The sequence below is a fragment of the Macaca mulatta genome, chromosome 1 (assembly GCF_049350105.2).
Source record: "Macaca mulatta isolate MMU2019108-1 chromosome 1, T2T-MMU8v2.0, whole genome shotgun sequence".
In the NCBI taxonomy this organism is placed as follows: domain Eukaryota; kingdom Metazoa; phylum Chordata; class Mammalia; order Primates; family Cercopithecidae; genus Macaca; species Macaca mulatta.
In genome coordinates this window covers 215,512,611-215,532,852 of record NC_133406.1, presented here as the reverse complement: position 1 = coordinate 215,532,852, position 20,242 = coordinate 215,512,611, and the positions used below count along the sequence as shown (strand labels likewise).

Genomic DNA, 20,242 nt, shown 5'->3' with positions numbered 1-20,242 from the left:
TGTTAAGAATCTAGGAGTTAGGCTGGGCGCGGTAGCTCACGCCTGTAATCCCAGCACTTTGGGAGGCCGAGGTAGGCAGATCACCTGAGGTTGGGAGTTTGAGACCAGCCTGACCAACATGGAGAAATCCCATCTCTACTAAAAATACAAAATTAGCCGGGTGTGGTGGTGCATACCTGTAATCCCAGCTACTCGGGAGGCTGAGGCAGGAGAATCGCTTGAACCTGGGAGGCAGAGGTTGCAGTGAGCCGAGATCTCGCCACTGCACTTTAGCCTGGGCAACAAAAGCAAAACTCCATCTCAAAAAAAAAAAAAAAAAAGAATCTAGGAGTTGTAGGAAGCTAATTTAGATAGGAGGCTCAGGGACAGTTTTGTTGAGGAAGTAGAAACAATCCTCAAGTGTTAGCTAGCTTCGCAAAGAAAGCAGGAGACACACAGGACAGGAAGTGGCCTGAGGTAGGCAGGAGCTGACTGGATCAAGAAACTGAAGCATAGTGAGGGCAAGTGTGCTGGAAGGCTAAATGGGGTGATGTTGCTAAGGCAAGGGCAAGCAATGCGGGTCCCACCAGTGCTCCCCCAGTGCAGCAGCCACAGAGCTTCCTCTGTTTCCTGTCAGAGAGGCTGGTGGCAGAAGCGTATCACTGTGACTGAGTCTGAGGCCTTGGTTATTCTGTATTCCTTGGTCTGACACTCAGAGATAGTCTATCCTCTCAAAAAAATTCCAGCTCAAGAGACGGAGCCGGAGTTCACAATTACTGGCCCTCTTACGCTGTCATAGGTAACTGCCATGTTCAAAACATGGTTCCTGGAAACTGACTTCTTTACATCAATCACACTTATATGAACAGAATCCCTTCTTAGCTTTAAGCCAAGAATCAGTAAACTGTGACCCATGGGCCAAATCTGGCTTGCCACCTGTGCCTGTACTGCGTGCCCATGAAGAATGGTTTTTACATTTTTCCATGGCTGGGAAGAAAAGATGACAAAGATATTACACTATATATGGCCCATGACACCTAAAATATGTACTGTGTGTCCCATTATAGGACAAGTTTGCCTGCCCCTGTAAATCACTGAACCTGGAGCTGTTCACACTGAGCCGAAACTACTCAGGGGTTGGCCCCTGGGGGTATTGTGTTGGGTGAGGCCTCCCTTTTCACTAATGGTGGGTCTTTGATCTTACAGGACAAATCCTTCAGAAAGATCAGGAAATCAAGGACCTAAAACAGAAGATAGCCGAAGTCATGGCCGTCATGCCCAGCATAACATACAGTGCCGCCACCAGCCCCCTGAGCCCTGTTTCCCCCCACTACTCTTCCAAATTTGTGGAGACCAGCCCCTCTGGACTTGACCCCAATGCCTCTGTTTACCAGCCCCTGAAGAAATGAAGGCCAGCTGTGTGCTGTGCCCAAACATTCGGTTACCGGAAGGCATTGCAAAGGAGCGTCTCTGGCAGTCAAGATAAAAAAAAAAAAAAAACAGTTTCTCTTGTATTTTGTGGGACTGTATCTGTTGTCATTTTTAAAAAGGGGGGGAAGATAACATCCAAATCTGATTAGAACTGCCCATCAGTTTTTCTTGTAAATTTTTAGAAGACCTCACAGAACTTTACAGTTTATTTTTCTCGGCCAACACATTAAAACCATTCTTGGATTTCAAGTAGCCAACTTTGCCTTTTATGTATTCTTGCATAGTTTCCTCTTGAAGGAAAAAAAAGCAGAGTTTTTGCTTTTCAACCCTTTACATTTGTTTAGTTTTATTCTTAAATAAGCAAGCAAAACCTGCACATTGGATTCACATGAGATAATAATGAAAACTTTTAGTTTAAGGGTGAAGGGTTAAGTAACCTAACAGAGCTTTGATGTTATAGCTGCATTAAAGAAGGTGATTGTCAATATTACAGAAAACAAAAATGGATTGCCCCTCCAAGGACCAGACAGATTCAAGGAGCATCATTTAAGCTGAGAAGAGACCTAAGTGATGAAACTAGCTGTAAGAATATAACAGGGCTTGTGTTTGAAATATTTATATTCCCATCAGTGTGTTTAGTCCTAGAAAATTGCTAGCAGCAGTCTTCTTCACAGTGCCTTGGGAAAAGACATTTCAAGAGGAAACTTGATAATTTTAAACTCTTTTCCCCCTTTACCGTCATCTATCCTCTATCTGTATCAAGCTCACTGCGGATCCTGCTGTAAAACTGGTGGGTAGCTGGGCTGTCCGTTACCACCACGGCCACATCTCCTGTTTCTTTGAATAGAAAGCACCACAGTGTTTTGCACTTGCCTCCAGTAAAGCGCCCTGGGAAGGGAGCCGGGCAGTGTTTGTGGATGAGAGACTGTAACGATGGCTAATAAAAGCTGCGGGTCTAGGCTTTTTTTTTTTTTTTTTTTTTTTCTCATTTCATTTCATTTAACTGTGCATTCTCCACTTTTCATCATCTTGTGTTTGATGATTTAAAAGAAGCTTGACTGTTCCTCAGCTCTTGTGCCAAGGAGGGGTTTTGTTTTTGGTTTTTTTTTTAAGACTCTTAAAACTCTGCACAAAGATTTCAGTTTCAAATGTGTATTATACATGGGTAGAAAAGTGTTTGCACAGGCAACTTTTGGAAGTGTTTAAGAATCAGGGTGGGGGTGGGGGGAGGGACCGGGGCGGGGGGCAATGCAAAATTGTATTTGGAAACTAGGAAAAATTAAGAAACCAAATAAATTGGTTTTGCGTCCTTGCCATGGATTCTGGAAGGACGTAGTTCTTCTAAAATTTCCTGTTAATTGGCATGTACGTCTCATTTAAAGCAAATTAAGTAGGACAAGCAAGTCAGTAAAATAGAAGTATTAAAAAGAATCATCCTTTAAATCACAGATCTTATTTTGAGATTAAAAAAATACTTCTAGCTTTAGCCAGGTGTGCATGTTGCTGCCATTTTGCATTTTTGAATCATCTTGTGTAACTGTCACCATGAAAGTGTTACTCAGAATTGTCATAGATTTTCTCATCTTTGTGCAAAAACATGGAAAATTGTCACTGACTTTGTGTTGAGGTTTCCCCCATTTTGCTGCCTTTTGGGACACTTCGTTAAATACTGGTCTTGGCTGCATTTTTTTTTTTTTTTTTTTCTCCTGTGGGGTTCAAAAGAATAAACATTTTCTTACAGATAAAACTAGTTTTCTGCCTTTTTAACTTTCAGGAGAGCACAGCAAGGTAGATTGCTCTGAGTGGGGCTTAGTGGGTTGCTATCTTCTCATCTCGGCCTGCGTCAGGTGGGGGCCCCCCACACACAGCCGATCCCCGGGTGGGGGGCAGACACAGGATTTGGGGGTGACCCATCAGGATCTCAAGTTGGTTTGGTTTCTGTGCTTAAGACTGTCCATTCTCATTTGTTCTCTCCCTTCTCTGGCATCTGATTAGAACCAAGGCTGACTTGTTTTCTGGTACAGCCCTCGTTTCCTAAGAAAGCAAATTAGGGGTGGAGTTGGGGGGTAGTTGGTGAGAAAATCTTGAGAGCAAATTTCCTTCACCAATGCCTTGCCCTCTATTTTCTAGAGTCTTATTTGGCCACTTAGTGACCAATACTCTATTGGGTTTCCTATCTGCTATAGATCCTGAACTAACTTCCACTTTTATCATCCTCCCTTGTTTTTAGAGGCTTTGTCTGTTTTCATCTTCTGAGAAGCCAACTGCCTCTCTTGGCCATTGTTACAATTGATCTTGGCTCCAGTTTTGGAAAATTTTGCTCTTGGCACCTCACCCTCTGTCCTTATTGCTAGATAGCCTTTCTGAGTCTTGGCCATCAAGGCTGTTGCAGACACTCCACACTTAATATCATGAGCAGAATTCCCCAGGGGGAACACGTTGGCTTGCCTTGGCTTTTGCCTTTGCCTTCCCTGAAGGAATGTGTCTGCCTACAGAACTCTCATTGGCACGTTCTTTTCTACCAACAAAATCTCCAGTAGTTGTCTTTATTTTAGGCCCATCATAAAGCAGCAATTAGCTATGAAAATCAAAAGGCTGTAATCATGATGACAGACTAGGAGAGAGAGAGAGAAAACTCAGATCTTCAAGTTTCATTGCTAATTTTTCTTTTTTTTTTTTGAGATGGAGTCTCACACCATCATAGAGCAGCTCCACATCTCAGTACATAATTTATTACATGCTATAAAGCAGTGTTTGCCATTCTAGATGGTTAAATATTTAGAGGAAGAATGGGCTGAGTGTGTTTTGACTAGCCGAATAACCTCTCTCTATTGACATCTCCCAACTTTACATAAGGAAACAGCTGTCTACGTTCATTCTCCCTGTGGCAATCTCCAAGAGATCCTGTGGAATGAGAATGAACAACTCCTCATGACTCCCAGCCTGCAGGAAGGGCATAATCCTTTTTCCTGCCATCCCTCTCCCCTGCCTGTGTTAATCCGGTCTGTGAAGAGCCACCTGGGAGGGCTGAACATTTCTAACAGCTGCCCTCACTGCTGCTTTTGAAATTCACACCACAGCAGAGGGAACTAAAGAGGTAAACCAGAAGCCTACCCCAAAGCCACTGGCCAGAGTAGCTAGGCCTGTTTAGATTAAAGGGCCTCTGAGCCCCATAAATGCCTGGTTATATATGACTCTCAAAGATGCTTAGTGCTGAGCTGGCCTCTTCCCAGGCCTCACAGGACCTGCCCAAAGGCATCCCCCTCGTCCTTCATGCAGAGCCCTAGGGCCCAGCCAAGTCCTCCAGACAGGGATGGAAGTCATCTCCCAGCTTTGCCTCCACAGGCTCTGTGACTGCCCTTAACCTCTCTAGGATGCCGTTTCCTCACCTGACAGAGTTGCTATGGAGATTGGGTGACATGATGCAAAAGGGTACCCTGAAAACCATCCAGGGTGCTCCCAGGTGGAAGCGCAGACCTGCCGCAAGGAATCATGAGGAGGCCAGGACCTGGCGAAGAATTCCTGCTTGTGGGGCTCCTCCATCCTTAACAGCCTGACTCCTAAACTCGTGACACTCAAAAACGTGGTCTGCAACTGCAGCCCAGCAGCACTGGTGGCCTGTGTGAGCTTGCGTCTGGCTCTTGCCCAGACCCATCTGAATCTGCATTTTACAAGATGTCAATGATAATTCAGTTGCATATTGTTTTAGAAGCCCCATCCTGAGCTGACTTTCCTAACACGAAGACTCTAAACATTGTCACCCCCTCTCTTCTGGTCCAAAAAAAAGCTGATTCACAAGCTTTGAAAATTTAGAATTAAAAATTTGGGCCAGGCTCGGTGGCTCACGCCTGTAATCCCAGCACTTTGGGAGGCCAAGGTGGGCAGATCACAAGGTCAGGAGTTCGAGACCAGCCTGGCCAATATGGTGACACCCTGTCTCCACTAAAAATACAAAAATCAGCTGGGCATGGTGGTGGGTGCCTGTAATCCCAGCTACTCAGGAGGCTAAGGCAGGAGAATCGCTTGAAATCAGAAGGCGGAGAGGTTGCAGTGAGCCAAGATCGCGCCACTGCACTCCAGCCTGGGCAACAAGAGCAAGACTCTGTCTCAAAAAAAAAAGAAAGAATTTAATGATGAGGGGCCATGCAGGAGATGAACTCTAAGCCTTACCCCTTTTTACTTATTTTATTATGTTTCCCCACCATTAGAATGTAAGCTCTATGAGGGCAAAGATTTTTACCTACTGCTATAACCCAGGACCTAGAACAATGACTGCCACATAGTAGTTATTCAATAAATACTTATTGAGTGATTAAGGTTTTAGATTAGACATGTAATCTGAAATACCATATCTTGATTGAATCAAAGCATCTCTGTAATAGTATTATTAGAATGATGAGCATAAACAGAATTGTTTCTAGAAGGAGAGGGATACATTTGAAGTAACATATTTACTATGACATCTCCCATCTGCCTGTCTCAAACCTTGCTTTTTTGTCAGATTTTCTCTACAAACTCCTGCTTGATTTAGCCAGGTGCAACAAGATTTCCTTACCAGCTAGATGTGCTGCAAACAATCACTTCTCTTGGAAGCCTCGCAGCAGGGACCTGCTGGGGGCCTGTCCATGCTTCACCCCTCTGGAGCCTTAGACTGACTTTCCCAAGAGCCAGTACTGCTGCATTGTGAGTCAGTGTGGGGTTTTTTCATGTCGACAGCCACTGAATTATAAAGCATTTCCTCCTGGAAGGCATCTGGGTGATTGAATGTCTCAGAGAATTCCTTTCCATCCGACCAAGGGTGCCACACTTCTTTTCTCTCCTCCCTCCTTGGGCATATTTTAGGTGTTTCTGTTTGTTCTATCTCAACGTTTGCTTTTAGTTCCTGTCTTTTCCTGAGGTTCAAGTCTTATTCCCCTCAGGATGGGCTCTCTAGGGTTCTGAAACCACTCTGCTGTGATACCTTGAATTTTCTCCTAAGAATCCCAGACTTAGCTTCACACACGTGGCAGGGCCTTTTAAACCCCATTCGAAGGAGCCTGGACCTGTTGCTCTGAGAGAGGTCCATTCTGCCAGCTTCCGAGCTCTGCAGCCTTTGGGTTGAGAGAGAGGTGCAGGTGAGTGCGGGCAGGGACCTCCATGAGCCATGCTTGGCCTGGCACCAGCATGTCCTGCATCCTGTTCTTTGCCATTCCCTTCCCTGTCCTCTGCATGGAGGACAGGGTTTTGCTTCTGGAGCCCTAGGCCATGTTGGCACATTTCTCCAGTACCAGGCCCATACTTCCTCAGAACAATCATTCTCAAACTTGTTCACCAGAACAGCCTGAAGTCACCTGCGGAAACAGATTACTGGGTCTGACACCAGATTTTCTCATTCACGAGGTCTGGGGGAGGGCCTGAAAAACTGCATTTCTAACGCGTTCCCAAGTGAGGCTGGTCCCACCTTGGGAACCCCTGGGTTGAGCTTGAGGGCTGAGAGCCCTGCCCGAAGCCACGCCCCAGCTGCCACCAGAGGGCACATGCAGCCTGAGCCAGAGGTCTCGTGTCACCTCCAGCTGCCAGCTCCCCACCCGCCACCCAGCAGAGGTTCTTTCCGAAAGATTTCTTTTTTTTTTTTTTTTTTTTTTTTTTGAGACGGAGTCTCGCTCTGTCACCCAGGCTGGAGTGCAGTGGCCGGATCTCAGCTCACTGCAAGCTCCGCCTCCCGGGTTTACGCCATTCTCCGGCCTCAGCCTCCCGAGTAGCTGGGACTACAGGCGCCCGCCACCTCGCCCGGCTAGTTTTTTGTATTTCTTAATAGAGACGGGGTTTCACCGTGTTAGCCAGGATGGTCTCGATCTCCTGACCTCGTGATCCGCCCGTCTCGGCCTCCCAAAGTGCTGGGATTACAGGCTTGAGCCACCGCGCCCGGCCAAGATTTCTTTCTAGTTGTAATTTTTGTTATTATGTATTAGGAAGAAGAAACATGGATCTAAACAATAAGGCGGGTTCTCAAAGTCTGTCTCTGACAAATATTAAAGGTCAGATGGATCAGCCTTTTGAAGGTGTTGAATGTCCTGACCTTTAAGAAATGTAACCGGCTGGGGGCGGTGGTTCACGCCTGTAATCCCAGCACTCTGGGAGGCCGAGGTGGACGAATCGCTTGAGCTCAGGAGTTCAAGACCAGTCTGGGCAACATGGGGAAACCCATCTCTACTAAAAATACAAAAATTAGCTGGGTGTGGTAGTGTGCTTACAGTCTCAGCCATTTGGTAGACTGATGTGGGAGGATCATTTGAACCTGGGAGGTCGAGGCTGCAATAAACTGAGATCACACCACTGCATTCCAGTCTGGGTGACAAAGTGAGGCTCTGTCTCAAAAAAAAAAAAAAAAAGAAGAAAAGAAAAGAAATGGAACAAATGGTTCCCACTGGAGGCTTCCAGGGCTTCCATCACACTGAAGTGGGGACTTCCTTTCAGAATATCATAGAATCTTTGTGTATTCAGAACCCAAAAGGCAATTAAGATGATAGGTGATTTTCATTTTCTTCTTTACACTTCATATTCTAAATTATCTAAAATTAATATTACTTTTATAACAAAAAATGATTTTTAAAACACATTTTAAATGTAACTAAAAGCCAAAACAACAACTCAAAAATAATAAAAACAAACCCAAAGAGGAACTTGGAGTGAGCAGCTTGGGGTGAGAAGAAAGCCCCCAGCTGGCACTTGTCCCTCAGTTGGTCCTGCTGAGGTATCTGCCTAGGGGTAGGGGTCTAGTGGGATCACAGTTGGCCAAGTGCTCAAGAAAGTGATTTAGGACCAAGGAATAGATGGTCACCTGTGAGGACGCAGCCTGTCATCTGCGTAAGTCATGTGTTGCTGCAGCTTGTGGCTAACTGTTTGGCTTCAGGCAGCCCAACGCAAGTACAACACTTCAGCCACATTCAGTGCTGATGTTTGCACTGCCCAGGGACTCCCAGAGGCCAAGGGAGTGGGAGCAAAGCCAGAAATAGGAAAATGTAGGCATTTTACAGCCTTAGGTTCCTATTTAGTAGCTTCCAGACATATTTTGTTTGATCTGCAGATAATACATTTGAGCCAACATTTAAAAATTGGGAGATTTCACGTTATCCAGATTCTTTTTGTTTTCAGTTGAAAAATCTCAAGCTCTGGCATCTCAGGACTGGCATCCCTCTCCAGGCACTGCAGAGTTCAAGAGAAGTAGGGCAGTGGGTCTCAACCCTGGCTCTCATTAGAGTCATCTGGGGAGCTCTTAAAAATGCCCATGGCCAGGGCCCACCCTGAGAGCGCCTGATTTAACTGGGCTGGGGAGGAACCCAGGCTTTGTTTGTTTGTTTGAATTCCCCAGAGGTTTCTAATGTGCAGTCAGGATTGAGAAACTGGGAACCAGAGGGTAGTAAGAGGAAGCCTCCATCCTGCTGGGGCCTGGGACCTCAGAGGATGCATGCGGGTGTCTGGGGGCCGGAGCTGGGGCTAGGACTTCAAATGTTTTTAGCTGGCCAAGTGGAGATATGAGCACTTGGTCTCTGCTGTCTTCCCACCTCCCCTGTGGAGACCCTCGTGTCTCTTCTTCCTTCTGGCCCCTGGGCTTCCTTCCAGGCTCTTGTCCTAGATTCCCCTTGTCATCCACATTTATCACACTGTCTGCAAATATAAATTGTTAGCCCTCTCGTTTCCAAAAAGGAATTCTGTTAGCATCACCCCAATTTGTGGTTATTATGTGTTTTCTTATGAGGTTTTTTTTTTTAATGATTATTATTGCAAGGCATAGAAGCTGACTGCGGCCAGAATAAGCCCAAAGAGGAACTGAATGAAAAGGGATGGGGCATGCACATATGGGGCTGTCGAGAGGGCTGAAGAAGCCATATGGGAAAGACAGGAGCCAGCCAGCATGGGCAGTTTGGAGGCAGGAGCTGCTCGGCAGCGCCCAGGGCTGAGTGAGTCCATGTCCAAGCTTCTCGAGTCAAAGTCTTGGGGGGATGGTGGCAGATGTGTGCTACTGCTCCCAATTATCCACTCCATCCCTACAGCGAGGTTGATCCATCCCACTCTACTCAGCGTCCGAGTTGGCCATATAACTTGCATCGGTCAATGGAATGTGAGTGGGCATCACGTGTGCCAGGCGTGGGCAGCCTGAAATGCACCTGAGTGCTTTAGATCAGCCTCTTGCTTCTCTCTGCGGGAGAGGGGCCACAGCTGGATGAGAGGTGAGCCACGTCAAAGCCAGCCCTCAGACATGGGAGCAAAACATATGTGTTACTCGTCTTAAGTCACTGAGATTCAGGGGCTGTTTGTCACCAGAGCAAAAACTGATACAGACAAAGAGTCCAAGCTTAAGTCATATGCCCTCCCCTTGGCTGAACCTTGGGCTGGAGAACACTAGCTGAGGGAAGGAGATTCAGGGCCCTTTTGTGGTCTGAATGTTTGTGTACCCTTAAAATCCTTATGTTGAAATCCTCACCCCAAGGTGATGGTATTAGGAGGTAGGTCTTTTGGAGGGTGATTAGGTCATGAGGGTGGCTCTGTGGAAGAGGCCCAGGAGAGCCACCTTGCCCCTTCCACCATGTGAGCCATGAGGAGGCACCCTCACCACACCCAGATCTACCAGTGCCTTGATCTTGGGCTTCCCAGCCTCCAGAACTGTGAGAAATACAGTTTTTAGTTGTTTAAAAGCCACCCAGTTTATGGTATCTGTTATAGCAGCCTGGACAGACCAAGACAGGCCCCCTTGGCTTCACGGCAGGAGACAGAGCTGTGGCCCCTCCAAGGCTGCACACAGAAACGGGTAGCTTTTTAAAACATTTAACTTTTTCTGAAACAGAGTCTCGCTCTGTCACCCAGGCTGGAGTGCAGTGGCACAATCTCGGCTCACTGCAACATCCGCCTTCTGGTTTCAAGCGATTCTCATGCCTCAGCCTCCCAAGTAGCTGGAACTACAAGCACCCACCACCACGCCCAGCTAATTTTTGTATTTTTAGTAGAGATGGAGTTCACCATGTTGGCCAGGCTGGTCTTGAACTCCCGACCTCAGGTGACCCACCCGCCTCGGCCTCCGGAAGTGCTGGGATTACAGGTGTGAGCCACCACACCTGGCCAGAAACTAGTAGCTTTTACAAAAAAGAAATCAAAGTACCACTGGGCTGGAGGGGCCAAGAACTCCACAAATGTTCACCACACCAACAGTTCCAGTGGCCAAAGCTCAAAGCAAAGAGGTTTAGCCTTTCTGCCACGAAGGCCCTTTTTTTTTTCTCTCTTCCAGAAGCTCAGTTTCTTAAGGATTTTGCCAACAAACAAAACGAACTATATGCATTAATTCATTACTAATATTGTATTAGTCCAGGGTATAATTGTTCATAGAACTTCTGATTGACTGACATGGCCAGTGGAGCTGCAGAGTCAATCTTTCAAGTCACCTGTGCAGCCTTATCATGGCTTTTTGAAATACCAAAAATAGCCCTAGGAGTATACACTAACGCCTTCCCAGGCCTCTATACGTCTGGGCCCCCAGGTGGGAAGTGACAACTTAGTATGTTCCCTCTCCTGAGAGTGCATCATTCTAGCAGCCCACTGGAAGCCAAAAATGTCCTCAAGAGCCAAAGGAATTGGCCCAGCAGGGGCGCTTCAGGCCTAGTGGCAAGCCTTGCCGCAAATCCTGTGGTTAAGGCTGCGCTGCTCTGCGGACTGACTGGCCCTGACTTCCAGTAAACTGAGTTCCTTGTGAGAGCAGAGGGCATGTGATGTGAACCCCCGGGATGCTTTGTCAGGTGGACAGAGCTTGGGCCAAATGCCTGCGTTTCCTCATCCGTCAAGTGGAGATGATGATATCCCAAAGGTCACAGGCTTACTGTAAGAACTCCATGAATTGGGACCTGCCCGGCACTGGGCTGGTTAGTACTTCACCTACCACTTCATTCATCCTCCCTGGGTCTTTTAGGAGGAAGAGACAAGGAGTGCGCTGGGGAGCTTCTTACAAGGATGAAGTGAGCAAATGCATACACATCTCTATGTGCATAAAATGATGTTTTGTGCATGTGTCTGTCTGCATTCACCCCTCTGCCAGCTGACTCCGCCCCACATCCCAGGTGGCAGGGCTTACATCGTTTCTTTCCTGATGACTCCACATTCATAATCTCCAGCTTTGATCTCTCACCTCCTGATGTTTCCACTCACAGCTCATGGGCATCTCAGGTGCAGTATGGTTTTTTGTTTGTTTGTTTGTTTGTTTTTTGAGATGGAGTCTTGCTCTGTCACCCAGGCTGGAGTTCAGTGGCACAATCTTGGCTCACTGCAAGCTCCGTCCCCCAGGTTCACGCCATTTTCCTGCCTCAGCCTCCCAAGTAGCTGGGACTACAGGCGCCCGCCACCATGCCCGGCTAATTTTTTGCATTTTTTAGTAGAGACAGGGTTTCACTGTGTTAGCCAGGATGGTCTCGATCTGCTGACCTTGTGATCTGCCTGCCTCGGCCTCCCAAAGTGCTGGGATTACAGTCATGAGCCACCACGCCCGGCCAGGTGCAGTATGTTTAAACCCATTCCTTATTTTCCCTCATCCTCCTCGTCTCATTTCATGTCAGCGCCATCCTTCCAGTTGCTCAGACTGTCCCTGGGTTCTCTTTGACTCTTCTCTTTCTCTCACAGCCCACATCTGACCTGTCAGCATACGGTCAGCTCCACCTACAAAATGTTTCCAGAACTTGCCCGATTCTCACCTCCTGCATGGCTTCTATCCTGGTCTTGCGCACCATCCTCTTGCCTGGACTTCCACAGGAGCCTGCTCACTGTCCCGCTTCAGCCCTGGCCCCACACAGCTTCAACAAAGCAGCTAGAGGAAGCTGTTGGAATACAAGTCAGGTGGTGTCACTCCTGTGCTCAAAGGCCTCCAGTGGTTCCACATCCAAAGGACAGAGTCCTGAGAATGTCCCAGCAGCCTGAACACAGTTCATTCTCCACCTGCCTCTCCAACCTCCTTCCTCCCACTCTCCCTCATGCCTCTTGCTCATTCCGTCAGGCACAGTCCTGCCCCAGGGACTTTGCACTTGCTGCCTCCCCACTTTGGATAAACATTTTATTTTAGAATGATTGTAGATTTACAGAGAATTCGAGAAGATAGTACAGAGTTCCTATAAACCCCACACCCGGTTTCTCTTATTCCTAACATCTTACATTAAAGGTACATTTGGTACAATTCATGAACCAATATTGATATATGGTTAGGAACTAGAGTCCATACTTCATTCGGATTTCCTTAGTTTGTACCTAATAGCCTTCTGCTCCAGGATCCCATCCAGGATGCCACATTCCATTTAGTTGTCATGTTTCCTTAGGTTCCCTTTAGCTGTGACAGTTCCGTTCCCTCTTTTTAGAATGCCTCACTCATTCATTCACCCCTTATGATCTGCACTCAAATGTTACCATCTCAGCTAATCAGACAGTCTATCCCTCTTCTCTGCTTTAGTCTTCTCAGTATTTGGCACTATCATATTTTTATTCTATTTAATTTATATTTTTTGTTATCACCATCTGTCGTATTTTTAATTTTACTTTCTTTTTTTTTTTTCCTCAGGCTGGAATGCAGTGGCACGATCTTGGCCCACTGCAACCTCCGCCTCCCAGGTTCAAGCAATTCTCCTGCCTAGCCTTCTGAGTAGCTGGGATTACAGGTGCGTGCCACCGCACCTGGCTAATTTTCTTTCTTTCTTTCTTTCTTTTTTTAGTAGAGATGGGGTTTCGCCATGCTGGCCAGGCTGATCTGGAACTCCTGACTTCAGGTGATCCGCCTGCCTCGGCCTCCCAAAGTGCTGGGATTATAGGCGTAAGCCACCACTCGCTGCCTATTTTTACTTTCTTACTTTGTGGTTTGTCTGTCTCCCCTGACAGAAAAGTCAGCTTCATGAGGGCAGGGGTTTTTATCTCTTTTCACTGCTGTATCCCTGGCACTTGGAATCATGCCTGGCACATAGTAGGTGCTCAATAAATGTTTGCTGAATGAGGGAAGGAGCACTAGGATCTGACTGGCAGCCTCTGGATCCTTTTTCCGTCCATAGTCTGCACTCCTGCCTCTCCTCCTCCTCAGAGCCTGCCCAGTCCTGAAGCCACCAATAAGAGAAAAGCTTTCAAAGCTCCTCCCTCGTGCCAGACCCCACGTGCCCTTCTCATTACTCTCACAGCAATCCTTGGGGGTTGGGAGAGTTGCTGTGACCTCACAGGTGAGGAAACTGAGGCTTAGAGAGGCAAGGAACCTTACCCAGGGTCACACAGGCAGGAAGTGGAGAAGCTGGGATTTAAACTCAGGCTGGTCTGCTCCAGGGCCTGGGTGTTTTAATCACAAGATTGTCCTACAAGTCCCCAAGACTGGGTGAGGGTGTCTAGGAAGTCAGGTCCCCCTGGATGTCACCCCCTGCCAGTGTGCTATAGTATCCTGTGGGCAGGAAACACTGAGGCTCTGAGGTGGGGGCTGAAGGGGCTATGAGAAAGGTCACTCTGGGGAGTCCCTAATGCTACCCTTGAATAGCCCCTTCCCCCCACCGCACCCCAGTTTTTGCTCCTGATATTGGCCACGCAGTTGCCCCATTCCGTTAGAGTGCTGTCTGCACAGCTGCTGACACCTGCCTTCCCCAGCTGTCCAGGAAGGCATTTGAACCTGAGTGACCACTTGCAGCTGCCATGACCAACACCCACCACCCACTCTGGGAGGCCTCACCCTCCAAGGCTTGTACCAGGGCCTTATGTGGCTGACACTCAGCCTGGCTGTAAATAAGGGGTCTCTGTCCAGTTCTGTCCTCATGGCCTGGAAGCTCTCTGGAGGAGACCCTGAATCTCAATCTTTCCCTCCCACCTCCACTGTCTCTTCTATACCCCAAAGCTGAGATGGTATCACCAAGGGTTAGGGTTAGGGTTAGGGTTAGGGTTAGGATCTTTTGGTTGCAAGCAACAGAAAGCCAAATCAAATGGGATTAAACAAAGGAAGTTAATTGGCTCTTATCACTGAAAACTCCAGAGGGTACAGCGGACTTCAGGAAGAGTGGACAAAGGGGCTCAGGTGTCACTATCAGACCTATTTTCTCCCCAGTCTTGCTTCAGCTATGTCTCCTTTGAGTGTTGGCTTCATTGTCACTCTCTGCCTGGTGGTAAGAAGGTACTGGCAGCCTCTAGTTCTACAGCTAGGTTCCCTCCAATGGTAAAAAAGCAAAAGTCCTAAGAGCCACTCAGACTGACTCTGCCTGGTTCTGGCCACCCCTGAACCAGTCACTGTGGAACATGACAGAGACTGGCTTATGGCTGGAACTGGACTTGGGCACCCCATACCCAAGAAAAACCTGGGATATGGTTACCGCAATGGTAAGCAGGGGCTGGACACGAAAAACAGATGCTGCTGACACCTGGGGGAGGCCCGTCCCCACCCACTCAGAGACACGGCCCCTGCCACCGTTCCAGGGAAGTGCGCAGCAGGGTCAGCCTTTGGCTGCCGTCAGTCGGCCAGTCTCCCACATCGCTGGGACTCCTCTTGCCATGTTGCAGCTGGCAGAGGCCTAGCGAGAGGGGCTCTGTGCACGGATTGGCAGTGGGAGAGAGATGTAGGCCAATCAGAACATCACGCAGGTTGGAGAGGGGGCTACCGTGCGCGAGGTGCCTTCTCGTGCTCTGTCTCGGTGGGACCCTCACCTTAGCACCGTGCAGGTGAGGAGGCTGGGCCTGGGCCTGGGCCAAGCTCTCACAGCTACAGGGTGCTGGGTGAAAGGGGGCCTCCTGCACCGGGAGCTCTTGGCTTGTCTCCCCCCAGCAGCTCCCTTGAGGAAGGTGGGGAAGGTCGCAGCTTTGTGCAAAGGGAGCAAGTACACAATGTGGCCACCTCCGTATCCACCCCCTCTTTTCCATCCCGTCACTTCCCATTTCGCCAACCTGCCTGCGGCTGCAATCAACGCTCCCGGCGTGTGGGGGCGGAGCCAACCCACGAGGCCATGCTTCAGGCCCCTGATTGGTTCAGGGGTGGCTGCTTGACTTAATGAGGGCCAATGGGATGCAAGGAGACTTTCCCCGGCCTTCTGCCAGGGCGGTCTCCCTCTTCCTCCAACAAACATACCTGGACCACGTGGCGCGAGGATATTAAGTTTAAGATGGTGGCAGCAGTTTTTGAGACCTTGCAGACAGAGCTGCTGAAAGCTGCTGGGGGCGCCACCTCTCAGGTTGTACACGAGGTGCTGAGGTTTTTTGTTTTTATGTATGTATTTATATTTATTTATTGAGACGGAGACTTCCTCTGTCGCCCAGGCTGGAGTGCAATGGCTCCATCTCGTCTCACTGCAACCTCCACCACCAGGGTTCAAGCGATTCTCCTGCCGCAGCCTCCCGAGTAGCTGGGATTACAGGCGCCCACCACCACGGCTGGCTAATTTTTGTATTTTTAGCAGAGACGTGGTTTCACCATGTTGGCCAGGTTGGTCTCAAACTCCTGACCTCAAATGATCCACCCGCCTCAGCCTCCCAAAGTGCTGGGATTACAGTGTTTTTGACTTTTTTTTTTTTTTTTTTTTTTTGACAGAGTCTCAGTCTGTCGCCCAGGCTGGAGTGCAGTGGCACGCTCTCGGCTCACTGCAACCTCTGCCTCCTGGGTTCAAGCGATTCTCCTGCCTCAGCCTCCTGAGTAACTGGGCTTACAGGCACCTGCCACCGCACCTGGCTAATTTTTGTATTTTTAGTAGAGACGGGGTTTCACCATCTTGGCCAGGCTGGTCTTGAACTCCTCACCTCGTGATCCACCCGCGGCGGCCTCCCAAAGTGCTGGGAGTACAGTCGTGAGCCACCGCGCCTGGCCCGTTTTTGATGTTTTTAGGGTCAGAGTCTCGCTCTGTCACCCAGGCTGGAGGGTGGTGGCATGATCATAGCTCACTGTAGTTTTCAACTCCAAGGTGGAGCCATCCATTCATCTCAGCTTCCCCAGTAGTCAGGACTACAGGCGTGGGCCACTACACCTGGTTAATTTTTCACTTTTTATTTTTGGAGAGCCCGAGTTTCAGTGTTATCCAGGCTGGTCTCATAACTCCTGAGCTCAAGCGATCCCCCTGCCTCAGCCTCCCAAAGCACTACTAGGATTATAGGCGTGAGCTACCAGGCCTGGCCCAAGGCACTGAGGTTTGGACTCAGGCTGCCTCCTGCCTCAGCCAGTGATGAGCACTCATCCCTTCTGTGTGCTCACCCACCACAGGCTCTAACACGGGCATCTAACTGCAGTAAACTTGTCCTGAATAAATGAACAGCAGGATGAGTGATGCCTACCCTCAACTTCCTCTCCCAAATGAGCTACTGAACAGGACTTGTGTCCCCTTCGGTTGCTCCCTCCCCCATCTCAAATGTCTCTCAGCCTCAGTTCCCTCATCTGCATGAGGCGCATAGTAATGGTATCCTAGAATTGTGGGAACTAGAGTTCATATATGTCTGGGACATAGTAGGTACAAATGCCAATTATTATCATTACTATTGGTATTATTTCCCTCCAGGAACTTCAGTTTCCTCAGCTGTGAAACAGCAATTCATTTATTCATTCAACCTTGTGCCAGCCATTGTGGTTAAGACCTAGAACAGCAGCAGATGAATGAGTCATGGTCTCTGCTTGGAGGGACTAACCTTCTGGTGTGGCGGACAGTCATGTCAAAACTCAGGCCTGGCACGGTGGCTCATGACTGTATTCCCAGCACTTTGGGAGGCTGAGGCAGGCGGATCTCTTGAGATCAGGAGTTCGAGACCAACCTGGCCAAGATAGTGAAACCCCGTCTCTACTAAAAATACAAAAATTAGCCGGGCACGGTGGTGTGCACCAGTAGTCTTAGCTACTTGGGAGACTGAGGCATGAGAATCGCTTGAACACAGAGGTGGAGGTTGCAGTGAGCTGAGAGCCGAGATAATCCACTGCACTCCAGCCTGGGCCACAGAGCAAGACTCCATCTCAAAAAGAAAAAAAAAGAGTTAAAACCCAATGGGAGAGCCACAATATATGTAAAGTCTATGTGGAAGTTAGGCAGCCTGGGGGTGGTGGGCAGCTATCTCCAGAACTGGGCTAATTGAGGGGAAGGGTGAGAGCTGACTCTGTGTCCCTTGCTCTTTCTGGCTTCTCGAGTTGGCATGAAAACTTCTGGGGTGGGCTTCACTGGCTGTTGACTATGACCATATAGACAGATCACCAGAAAGCCCAGGCTTAGGGTAGGTAGATGAAAGTTAAGGGTCAGGGAAGAATGAACCAAACTGTATCTCAGGCATTTTCCCCTAAAATGTTACCTTAGTTTTTAAAAAATCAAGTGAAATAATGTATAAATCTAACTCTTTAAAGACTTTTATCCTTTTGAAAAATGAGTGACATATATTTTAATAGAGGTTAATTTGTGATATGAGTAGCCACATTACACCGCCACCTGGTGGCAGCATACTAAAGTCACAGGTTTGTTTTCCTTTGAGACTAAGGGTACACCGCAAGCTCAGTTGTTTTTGGACGTGAGCAAAGATACCAAAGCCATTTTCCCCTTTCCCCTTCTCCCCAACCCCCTACTAAAACCCACTTCCATGGTTGAAGCTCCCAAGCTTCCAGCCTTTTTGACTGAGCCACATCTGCTCCAGTTTCCAGCAGAGAAGCCAACCTAGTTTTCCTCCCCATCTCCTGCCTCAGGCCCATCCTGCCCTCCAGCTCTACATCAGAGCTAAACTCCCCAAGCCCTCGGCCCAGGCCCCAAGGGGAATGTGGATCTAGGGAGAGAACCCTGCCCAAGGGTAAAGGTTAAGAGAGCAGATGCTACATGCACTGATGTGGGTTTGAATCTCCAGCTGACCACTTGCTGGCTGTGGTCTCTGTACCTCCCTACGGCCTCTTTGAGCTTCACTTTCCCCATCTGGAAAAAGTGGGATGCAGTCGGGATTTTTTTTTTTTTTTTTTTTTTTTTTTTTGAGATGGAATTTCGCTCTTGTCACCCAGGCTGGAGTACAATCTTGACTCACTGCAACCTCCGTCTCCCAGGTTCAAGCAATTCTCCTGCCTCAGCCTCCCGAGTAGCTGGAACTACAGTAAAGTGCCACCACGCCCAGCTAATTTTTGTGTTTTTTAGTGGAGATGGGGTTTCACCACATTGGTCAGGCTGGTCTCGAACTCCTGACCTCAGGTGTTCCACCTGCCTCAGTCTTCCAAAGTGCTGGGATTACAGTGTGAGCCACCACGCTCGGCCTATATTTTATTTATTTATTTATTTATTTTTGAGACAGTTACACTCTGTCACCCAGCCCCTTTCTCCTCTGCTCAAGTGATCCTCCTGCCTCAGCCTCCCAAGTAGCTGAGACTACAGGCACATACCACCATGGCTGGCTAATTTATTTTTGTTTTAGAGATGGGGTCTCACTATGTTGCGCAGGCAGCTCTCGAATTCCTGGGCTCAAGAGATCCTCCCACCTCAGTCTCCCAAAATGCTGGGATTACAGGCATGAGCCACTGTGCCCAGCCCTAACAGAGATTTCTTGTTCTTTCTGCTACATGTCCTTCTACTCTTCTTTCTACAAAAGCTGTAGTGGGTGGAGACCAAGAAATGCTGGGGAGGAGAGGAATGGAGAAGATCTCGAGAAGCAGAATGCCCCTTCACTGCTCTTCCACCCTTTGCCAGAAATGTCTAAGGCCTGTCCTGCAGGACCTCCCTCTCAGGCTCCTCTCCCCATCCCATCCTCTCCGTTTCCTCGCCAAAGTTCCTCTGAGCCTGGTCCCCAACACGCTGGGTCATCTGAGAACTCACTTCGCATTGAATGGGCAGTGACTGCCTCCCACCCACCCTGACCTCCCCACTCCACGCCCAGCGTGGGGCATGTGCACTGTGCTCCAGGCATTCTGGAAGGGGAGAAGTTTTGGAACTGGGCTTCCCTAAACTTGGCAATCAGCAGAGCTCCGTCCTAAAGCTTAGGAAATCAGCTTTCCGCCCAATGGTGATGCTGTCTGGATCTTGTGTGACCCTGGTCAAGTCATACACCCTCCCTTGAGCCCTGAATTCCCCATCCCAATACAGACCAGCCCTGACAGCACAGCTGCTGGGCCTGCTGAAGGAGTGGGCAGCATGGCCGGGTCCTCTCCCCCACCCACTTGCTCCTTGGAGAACCCCAGGATCCTGCTCAGAAGAGGAGGCAGTGCCTGCCCTGGGGAAGTGGATCCCGGGGGACTCCAGAATCCTCCCCCACACTCTGCGGGCAGCCAGCACTAAGTGCTGTATTAATTATTACCAGCCTCCCCTGGGAAGCAAATTCAAAGTGAGGTCACCATGGTAACCCAGACATTGCAATGTGACCAAATTTTTAAAGTGCTCAACATGTTCCAGGCAAATTACCTATCAGTGGAAGAGAAAAGAATGAGGCTTCAATCCCACAGCTAAGTGGTCTTAGGAAGAAAAGCCCAGAAGCTTCTTCCTGAGCTCCCATGGGGCCTGGAACCTTTCTACAAAGGAGTGAGGCGGGGTCAGGGATGGAAGATCAGAGCCGCCACCTTGAGAGAGCAGAGCAGAGATGGAAATGACATCCAGGGTCCTGAATGATCTCTTATGGGTGGGCATGAGGCCTGGCCAGAGAGCCAGAGGGCCTGGGTCCTAGGACCAGCTCTGGCACCATTTAGCTCTGCAGCCCCAGGCCAGTCCCTTGCCCTCTCTGAGCCTCCAGTAAAGCCTCACCCAGAAGTGTTTCTTAAAGGACCAGAGAGATGAACTGTAGTGAGTTATTAGCCTCATATGAGGGTATGGGGTGGTAAGAGGAAGGGTGAGGAGTTTTTGCTAATCAGGCTTCTAAGGCAGAGACCTAGATTCAAATCCCACTTCTGCCATCC

The 20,242-nt window shown here is 48.7% G+C and overlaps 1 protein-coding gene and 1 long non-coding RNA gene across 4 annotated transcripts in view; one reads left to right on the top strand and one right to left on the bottom strand.

Moving 5' to 3' along the window:
- Positions 1 to 3,157, top strand: part of MACO1 (macoilin 1) — a 71,280-nt gene extending 68,123 nt beyond the window's left edge. Inside the window, exon 11 of one of the 3 annotated variants that reach the window (XR_003732180.2) lies at positions 1,186 to 1,662. Coding sequence is in view for 2 of the 3 variants with exons in the window: in XM_077997422.1 (XP_077853548.1) it covers positions 1,186 to 1,388 (203 nt within the window). In the remaining variant the exon portion in view is untranslated. 3 annotated transcript variants of the gene reach the window in all.
- On the bottom strand, positions 2,499 to 8,061 carry LOC144335189 (uncharacterized). The gene is made up of 2 exons (XR_013405779.1): positions 7,506 to 8,061; positions 2,499 to 5,258 (listed from the first exon to the last, which is right to left on the bottom strand). It is a non-coding gene; the product is annotated as an uncharacterized LOC144335189 (long non-coding RNA).
- Between the last annotated feature and the right edge of the window lie 12,181 nt (positions 8,062 to 20,242).